Raw genomic sequence first — 9758 nt, forward strand, 5'->3', positions numbered from 1 at the left:
CTTTCTTAAGATAACGAGAAGTTTGGACCCCCAAGCTTGAGCACCGAGAGGAAGCATCAAACTGGGTGGCCTCGAAAAGACCCTCGATAATGAACAAAAAGGGCAAATCAATACGACGACGATCAGGAACCTTCCAACAACGTCAACATTGAACAAGACAAAAGACGGAAGAAGCTCGATAAACAACAATTCAAAGTAAGAATAGACAAGGTAATGAGAAAATTCCTTTTCATTTCATTAGTAAAGTGTGCATTACAAAGCCTTTGAAGGACAAAAAAAAATGACAAGAAAAAAAAAGAATACATGGAAGAACAAAAGATAAAAGAAGCTCTAAGGAAGCTCGGCTTCTTCCGACTTCAGCTCTCGGTTCCAGTCATTGTCAGGGATTGCTTTAAGTTTTGACTTCTTCTTCCAGTTATTCTTTCTTAACAGCATCTCCCGATACATTTGGTGGAACCGTCGGCTTTCGCCCTCCGACTCCCGAAGCCTCTTCCTCAGAACCTCGGACTCCACCTTGGCATCTTTGACCGCCTGCTACTCGTAGGCTAGTTGAATCTTCAGCCGCTGTAGTTCGGCCTTCTCCTATCCAAGGGCCATAGATAGTTCTTCCATGGTCCCCCTCAAGGAGAGGAGCTTGTCGGAGTCTTGTTCAGAGATGACATGGACTCTCTTAGACAACTGCCTTTGAAGGTGAGCAACCTCGTCGGTCGCCATCTTGAGCTTCCTTCGGTAGTCATCTACTTGCCCACACCAGCCGACTCGGTAGGTATTATAGTTCGCCTTGGCATCCTGCAGCTACTTCTGAAGGTCGAAAATTTTTTTCGACCAGTCACGATCGTGGTCAGCCTGAGTTGCGAGTCAGGACGAGCCCCCTTCCAACTGGCCGATCTTCTCCCGTGCAGCCGCCAGTTCGACTTCAAGGGAGCTGATCTTGGAAGCCTGAGTCCAAGATCGGTCACTGGCACATTTTCGAAGTTCCTTAAGCTCTGTCACGAAGTTAGCCTTCCTCCAGGTGTAGTCCATGAAACCCTTTTTGTGGAGGTCCCGAAAGCGAGCAGCCTCCGTAGTGACTTCCGAATTGCTCTCCCTCAGCCGGTGAAGTTCGTCATCCAGCTTCTTTGATTTCTTCATCAAGTGACGAACTTTCCTTCTGAGATCTCGGATCATCAACTTCAGAGAAATCTCCTGTGGTAGGGGAAGAGCTTTGGCAGGGCACTGTCGTTAGAAGACAAGAGCGCCACAACACAAATTAGTGCAAGAAAACAAAAGAGAAGAAAAAGAATGCAGAGTAAGACAAAGGAGCTCTCTGTAAAGGAGAATCCGGTTTCATTGATTAAATAGTTCTTAAGTACAAGAGAATGAAAAAAAGTTGCAAAAAAAAAAAAACAAAATTAGAGGTTTCGGACCTTCGGGGCAGAAGTGGGGGAGCTCGATGCCCCTGGAAGGTCGGTCGCAGCAGCCACGGCAGTCGAGGAAGTCTCAGCTGGAGGAAGACCGATAGCAGCTTCTGAAGGCCCGGCTTCGTCATCGGATGCCTCATCCAGGAAGCCAAGGTCCAGCTCGGGAAACTTTCTGATCACCTTCTCTTGGCAAAGTTCGAAGTCCTTGATGAAGACGGCCTGGCCGAACTCAACCTTCAGATCCCTCATCTCGGAGGAGATTTTGAACTCCTCCACTGCCCGGACCATTGCCTCCGAGACCAGGGTCGGGATCTGTACCTTCAACTCGGAGACCTCGGCCTCTGCTTTCTTTCTCTCCTCCTCTAAGGTGGCCCTCAAGTTTGCCGAGGTCTGCCCCTCCTTCTGTAGCGCCTCTTGGAGACTCGCAACTTCGGCAATCTTTCCTTGAGGCAGGTGGCCTCGGTCAGGTGACCTTCCTCCGCCTGGACAACCTCCTTCCTACCATCATTTATCGCCTCAATGTTGGCGATGAGCTGGTGTCCAATCTGCTAGAGCGGCCAAGGAGTCAATATAAAAGCGAGGAATAAGCAAAGTAAAGAGGCAGGAAGAAGGAGTAAATTGACCTACCTCGAGAAAGGACCTCGGAGAGTCCAGACCCGCTGCTCAGTATCGGCGTGAACGATCCTGTGGACGACCTCGGGCAGGATGCACCCGTCGACCAATCTCTTTATTAGATCTCTATTGTTGAAGGGCTTCTCCCCAGATCTTCTTCGGAGCCATCGGCCCCCTCGATGGCAGCCCTACTGCTGCAGCTCTTGCGGGCCAATATCTTCTTTCTCCTTCTCCATTTGACCCCTGGTGCCTCCTCGGGCCGGGCCTCTGGAGTAGGAACCTCGATCAGGGGGCTCCTCGAAGAGGCCTGGGGGACTACGGGCTCGATGTCGGAGGAAGCATCGACAGCAATGTCCACCTGGGTAGGCACAGTCGGGCTGGTCTCTTCTGCCCTTGCCCTCGTCGCCGCCCCCGAGGATGCTGCGCCTTTCTTTTTGTGGGTCTTGAGATCCTGGGCTAGCATTCGAGCCACGTCGGCATCCATATCTATAGTAAATGAGGATCGACACAGCTTAACAAAAGAACAAGAAGAAAGGGGAAGCAGCGAACGACAAAGAAAAAAATGTATATATATATAACAATACCGACAGGGTTGAGAGGGCTTAGGCCGATGTTGAACAAGAGTTGTTCCTTCAGGACGTTGGAGAGAAGAGGAGCTGGATAAGCCTCGAGTTTATTGGAGGCTTCAAGGTCGTCCTGTCCCAGGCTAGACACCCGGCGGACGGAATCCCTCAGGGAGCCCCAGGGAGGCAACCCCAACTCCAAGGTCGGACATCGGATAAAGAAGTACCTCTCCTTCCAGTTGTGGATAGAAGAGGGGGCACCTTTCAGCAACCCCTTTCTACCGAACTGAGGGGAGAAGTACCACCAGTCTTTTGCGAGGGATGATGCTTGAAGGTATAAAAATTTCTAAACAAAGAAAGGGTTGGCCGAACTTCAGCTAAACTATAGAGGAAGGAAATCCTATCAGAAATCTAAAGGAGTTCGGTGCTACAGAAATTAAAGAAATGTTTAAGAAGCGAAAGAGAGCAATAACAAAAGGTGGAAGCAGAAGTCGAAGTCCAGTGCGGAAAGCTTCTTGGTATAAACAGAAGTAGCCGGAGGGAGGGGCGCTAGCCCGGCCAGTCGGCCCGGGAAGCTCTAGCTCGTTCTCCGAAGAAATTCCGTACTGAATCCTAATCAGTGAGAGTTCCTCCAGAGTCAGAGAGCTAGGGATGGTGTCTGGTATAAAGACCAGACGAAGTTCATCTACAGAACTAAGATTTTGGGGGGTTGGAACGGACGAACTCCTAGAACTGCTAGAGGAGGAAGTGTTGGAGGACATTTTGAATCAAGTGAAAACCCTAAAAATCTCGAAAAAATTGACAAAAATAAGAAACGGGACGCTCGTGGACAACCGAACAGGCAAAATGTAAAGGAGGAAAAATGGAAGAAGAACAGAAGAAAAAATATATAGGGGAGAGTTCTGGAACTAACCTAAGCTGGTCCAAAGGATGCAGAGATGCAGAGATGGGGACGACTCGAAGAACGCCTTAGGCCGAGAAGGATGCTGGGGAAGAACAGAACTCTCAGGAAGAAGGAGGGACCGAAGAAACTTCCAGGCAAAGTGAGACCCCCGAAGGAGGGAGGCGGATTTAAATAAGCGACGAGGTCTAGCGCAGTAATGATTGCGGATCTCCTTTGACTGATCTACAACCGCCACATGTCCCACTCACCATGGCAGGCGGCTGAAAGTGACTGACGCTGACAGAATCATTATTGCACCGTATCTGGAGCAACGCTCCAGCAAAAATTTCGAAAAAATCTTTTTGGATCACCTCGATTTGAAAAGGCTTCAGCACCAGCACGCCAGACGCCAAAATATCTGGAAACAACCGAGTGCGAAAATCAAGGGAGGCAACTTCGGCTGTGAAAATTTTTCTGTACTTCCTTCATTCGAAATCCGAACTCGAAAGTAGAGGGACTGGTATTGGGTATAAAATAACTCTAGCCGAAGTTCGTAGAAGGCCGACCCTTCCAGGGCTCTTCCAGCTTTCGACCTTGTGCAGCATCTTTCTAAACTCCCCCGACCATTCGAGCTTCTGTAATACCATCTGGACTTCTCCAATAATGAGCTCCTTCATTCATCTACCGGACTGCTCCAAATGTTCTCTGAGCTTCACTATCAGCCAATTTTCTACAGTGATCGACTATTCTCCGAATCTCTTCCAAACTTCTTCCGGCCACGGACAACTTTACTCCGAACTTCTTCCGAACTTCGTCAATGACCGAGCTTCTCTAGCAGCGGGACTTCTACAATAAGAAGTCTCCATCCGAGCTTCCACGGTAGTCAGTCTTCGTCCGAGCTTTTACAATAAGAAGTCTCTATCTGAACTCCTACAAGAGCCGGACTCCGTCCGAACTTCTACAATAGAATTGAATCCCAGACTCCTCCAACGTTCGACCTTCCTCAGTGTCCTCAAGACTCCTCCAGCGGACGAACCTCCACAGCACCATCCGAACTCCACTATCGGACGACCCTCTGTCGGATTCCTCATGAAATCGAATCTCTCCGACAGACAATTTACAGACGAGCTTCCACATCAGGCAAAAAATTTCAGACGGACTCTCCTAGCAACTGGACTCTTACCGAACTTCTCCAACAGAAAGTCTCCGTCCAAGCTTCTACAGCAGATGACTTCCGCCTGTAGCATCAACGTCCAATTAGCACCCAAGGCACCCGACAACAGTGGATTCATCAGCAACCTCAGAAACATCCAAGCTTCTCTTAGATTAAGAGACAGAGAGCCATTCCGCTCCATCAGACATCCCAGCTGAGCTTCAGCCGTTAGGCCCGAACTCTCTGGCAAGTCGCGACAATGGCCACTACCCCACTCCACTCTCTGTAACAGATTCCATGGGCCCCACTACTCTTGGCAAGTCACGACAACGGACATCACTCCACTCTCCATAACAAACTCCACGTGGTCCTGAACGGCCCCCTGAGCCACTACTCTCCGTAACAAACTCCACGTGGCCCTGAACGACCCACTATCATGCGGTTACAGACATCGCTGTCAATCAGTTACGCTCTCCATCTATAAAAAGGGGATCTCCAGATACGTTCTTCTCTAAGCTCTAAATTCCATCTCGAAACTCTGCTAAAATCTCATTCGAGTGCTCCATTTCTGTTGAGGCAGAGTACTGACTTGAGCATCGGAGGATCTTGCTGGAGCACCCCCAACTCCGATTTAGACTTTCCTTGCAGATCCCGACGACGGACGCGATCCCCTCGACTCCAGTTTCTCCGACGTTGGCAGAATTCTGCACCAACAAGATTAATTCAAACTTAATTATTTGCTAATAATCTAAATGAATTAGATTCATTAGACTCCAATTTTATGCGCCTAAATTTTGGATTAAATGAATTAAGAGTGCAAGTCTTTAATTAATTTTCTTGATATTTTTGATTGGGTGTCACTTGATTTGATCAAGTTGGGCATGTCCACCTATTAGAGGGTATGTGGATCCTTCATGTAGCATTCCTTAGGTGCAAAAGGGGGTGTGATTTTGTGGGTGCAAGGGACTCCAATTGTTGGCACCTAATAGGTTTCCTAAAGGAAGTTGAATTACTAAAGTTATAAAGAAATTTAATGCAAGTAGGGCTTGTATTAAGTGCTTGTTTGATTTTGAATAGGATTCAAACCTTATGCCTATTTAAAGAGATCTCCCCTAAGATCTTTAGGTACTTGAACTAGTATCCCCACACCACCTTAGGAGCCCCACGCCTCTCTTCCTCTCTCCCTCTCTTCTCCCTTGGATGTCCAAATGTCCCTCCCTTTTGGGCATTCTGTCTCTTCCACACCCAAGGGCTGTTGGGTGTCCCTTGTGTGCTGGTTTTCACTCCATGGTAGCAGCATAATCTAAGAAAGAAAAGAAAGAGAAAAAGAGAAGAAGAAGATCAAGAAAAGGATTAAAGAGTTGATTGCGATCCAGGCTTCGTTCAGATTCACAGGCTGATTTTTTTGGAGAAAAAAAATCAATTTTAAGATGACTGTTCCAAGCTGATCTTGAGTAGATATCCATAGAGATCTGGCACTTGCATGCTAAGAGAGATCTTCTTCTCTTCCAGATTCAGATTTAAAGAAAGAAATTGTGAACAGATATGTGATTCGATCACATGTTCAATTTAGCATATGTTCAATTTCAGCATATGAAGTAGATCCTTATGGTTTATGTTTTATGCATGCATGATATTGATTAAAAGGAGTTTTAATCTTCTCTTTCACTATTATGTTTAGAAAAAAAATTTTGAAAGATACATGCATGCTCCAAATGAAATTCCAATAGTGATATCAGAGCCACAGGTTTCATATGCATGAAATTGACATACATATTTTGAAAAAAAATTTCAAATCTATTTTTTCTTGATACATAAGATGTATAGATAAATATTTTGAATCTAAAATTTAGTTTAGATTTGATTTTAGAATATATAGTTGATATATAAAAGTATGCATAGATTTGAATTTTATTCTAGAACGGTTTCTAGTTCATTATTATGTGATATGTAGATGCATACATAAATCTAAAATTTTATTTAACCTAATTCATGATTCATATATGAGATATATGATTGCATATTTAGATCATAAAATTATTTTTGGTATGATTCATAATTTGCATATGAGATATATGATATCATGTATTGATCTAAATTTTTACTTAGATCTAATTTTACATACATATATGAGATATATTTTTGTATATTAAATTTAAAAATTAGTTTCATGATTTAAAATTTATCTTTCATGTAAAAAATTTAGATCTAAAATTTTATTTTAAAATCTAAAATTTATATTTATGCATGAGGATTTTGGTTATAGAAAAATAAAAAATTAGGTCATGTAATTAGATTGATCTAAGATTTTGATTTGAATGGTATGAATTTAATTCGATTAAGTAATTGATTAAACCAAGTCAAGTATTGATGAGGGTTAGATCAATTAAGTTATATGATCATACAATTATTGTTGATCAAATCAATTGAATCCCATATGTGAAATCGATTAACTTAAGGATCTAATTCGGCTCAATAGCTTGAGTTCGATTTGCTTGAGTTAACCTATTTGAACCAATTGATCTATTAGTGTTTAAGGCAAGTAATTGAGAGATGGTTATTTAATTGGTTCCGTTCACTTACCTAGCCAATTTATTGATGTCTAAGAAAAGCAATGGGGAGATCCCCATCGATTTTCACTTATCTGGCCAATTTGAAAGATTGAGTTATGAATAAGGTTGCTTGGCATTTTGGTTTAGCTCATGTCAATTAGATCGATCATATGATGACGGGTTAGATGAGACCTAAACCTAAATCTCTCCACAAATACTAAGTCCATAGGTCTTCCACATTGTAGATGTGCAGGTGTGCTACTGATGTTGATTTTCTCGACTGGTTACAGTGGTTCAGTTGCACCGGAAATATGCAACTACTCTATTAGCAAAGAGTTCTCCAGAGTAAGGATGGGGTTAGGCCCAATAACTGTTAGGTGAGGGACCCAATAACGGCCTTGCACCTCCTTGTGAATGATAGGTCGGGCTTAATTAGGGAGTGTGGTCAATAACTGTTAGGTGAGCCCACATGACTTTGAGATCAAGTTGCTGTAATATCTTAGAGAAGCATCTAGATAAAGAGTTATCATGTTGGAGTTTTACAGTTTCATGCATGCAAAATTTTTCAAAATAAATAGGCAGTGGAATTTAAAATTTTTAGATTAAATTTAATTTAATCTAAGCATGCATAAGATCAAATCTTCAAACCATAAAGAGGATCATTATATGTAAGATAAGATTCAGATATAGAAATCAAATAGAAAAAATAAATTAAAAATATATCTTGACATGGATTAATCTTCACCATGAATTGATGATCATGGATGTTTTCCGAAGGTCCTTGTAGCCGCACAAGAGTCCGGCCTCTACGGGTATTCACACGAGACTTTGATCTTGATCTCTACACTAGAGATCATGAGAATAACTCTTTTTTCTCTTTTTTTCTTAAAATCTATGCATCAAATCTCTATAATAGAGATGTAAAAATTTTATCCAACTTTTAAACAAAAGAAAGAGGAGACATCCATGTCTAAACATGGACAAGAGAGAGGAGAGGAGATGTCCAAACAACCAACACTTGGTTGTGTATAAGAAAGAAAGGATATGGAATACATACCTCACACCTCCCTTCTTCATGCCATCCCACTTTTCTCCCATGATTTTTCATGCACAAAATCTCTCCTTTGGGCATCCAAAACTGATCCACATCTAGTCTTACACATCCCATATGGTGGTGTTTAAATAGGGAAGAGATAGAGTTCGAGATTGGATAGGAAACAAGAGTCCAATTCAAGTAAGACTCTCACTTATTTTGTGCCGCCCATACCAATCCTTTTTTGTTCTAATTTCTCATGGTGAATAAGGAGTTTAAGAAGGCTTATTACATACTAAAGAAAGGAGATGGGATGTGGAAAAATTGGCATGCAATTTGGTTTAAATTTGGAGCACGAAAAGGAGGTCTTTCAATCTCATGGGACTCTTAGATTAGGTGGCTATTTTAAATCAAATAAAATTCCAATCAATCCTAATCATATTAAGATCAGATTAGATCTAAATAGATGAACAACCAAATCTAATTTGGAGATCAAACTATTTAGATTAGATGTCACCTAACTGAAGAAGGAATCTTAGACCATTTGGACTCTTCCTTGGTGCTTGAGTCAAACTTAATTTAATCCTAATCCAATTAGGATTTTATGCCTCCATGAAAATGAGAATTCCTAGTCTAAATAAGAACTCATATATCCTAGTCTAATTAAGAATTGAGTTAAATCCAAATCCTAATTCAAATAGGAATCATTCTCCCATGTAATTTAGGTTATCTTATAACCCAATCAGATTTGATCAAATCAAACCCATGTCAAGTCAAATTAAATTCAATTTAATTAGACTTGATGCAAGTCTCATAGCTCAATCAAATTAAGCCACTTAGCAATCCAATTGCTAATTAATCCTTCTTTAACTCACTAACTCTTTAGTGAGTTACATAATGCAACATTTGTATTGGATTAATCATCAATCAAATTGAGAATCAAATCATGTTACGATTCATAATCATAATTCAACCATCTGATCAGTCAAAAGCCTCTTTTGTGTGTGATCACATCGGTTCTATTCTATCTGATAGTAAGATATATTGTGATCTCTATCATAATACATTAAAATTCTTTTCAATGGATTGAAACAGTTTTAATTTTGTCTCACAATCCACCAATGACATCTAGCAATATATAGTGACAACCCAATAGAATAAAAGGTGATAAACCTCTAGGTACAGTTAACGTATGATATAGTTTCTCTATCATGAGTCTCGACCAGATGGCAGATCATGGATGAGTTGTCAAACCTCATCATTGGTCATATGATAGATTCAATCAACTCGAGTCCATATGTGATTCTATGAAAACTCTTTTCCATCAATCACACTACTATGACCATAGACTTAAAGACTCAGCCTCTTAAATCTCATAAGACTACTCCCTTCTGCTAGGGTCGATAGATTTCATCTTGATGCACACCCCACTCCTCCACCAACTGTCACCAACATCCACTACAAGAGCTCATTGAGACCCATGTTGATGTATCAGTCAAACTCCAGCAATCTGACTGCGAGCAGTAATACCGTCTCAAGTCAAAGGACCAGTCCTATAACTG

At 42.1% G+C, this 9758-nt stretch overlaps 1 protein-coding gene across 1 annotated transcript; it reads right to left on the reverse strand.

Moving 5' to 3' along the window:
- Positions 1-354: 354 nt before the first annotated feature.
- On the reverse strand, positions 355-8298 carry LOC140854548 (uncharacterized). Its single transcript, XM_073250510.1, has 4 exons — positions 8221-8298; positions 2028-5315; positions 1407-1945; positions 355-1215 (listed from the first exon to the last, which is right to left on the reverse strand). The coding sequence occupies exons 3-4, from the start codon at positions 1686-1688 to the stop codon at positions 859-861; spliced, it is 639 nt and encodes a 212-aa protein (XP_073106611.1). The 5' UTR covers positions 1689-1945; positions 2028-5315; positions 8221-8298; the 3' UTR covers positions 355-858.
- Positions 8299-9758: the final 1460 nt, after the last annotated feature.

The sequence above is a fragment of the Elaeis guineensis genome, unplaced genomic scaffold, assembly GCF_000442705.2.
Source record: "Elaeis guineensis isolate ETL-2024a unplaced genomic scaffold, EG11 Super_Scaffold_1000061, whole genome shotgun sequence".
NCBI classification, from domain to species: domain Eukaryota; kingdom Viridiplantae; phylum Streptophyta; class Magnoliopsida; order Arecales; family Arecaceae; genus Elaeis; species Elaeis guineensis.

What these genes read in the sequence shown, in the direction of transcription:
- LOC140854548 (XM_073250510.1), bottom strand. Translation starts at nt 1,688, where the DNA reads ATGGTCCGGGCAGTGGAGGAGTTCAAAATCTCCTCCGAGATGAGGGAT. An exon ending in CCCCCACTTCTGCCCCGAAG is followed by an intron (nt 1,216 to 1,406) that starts GTCCGAAACCTC and finishes TTCTAACGACAG; the next exon opens with TGCCCTGCCAAAGCTCTTCC.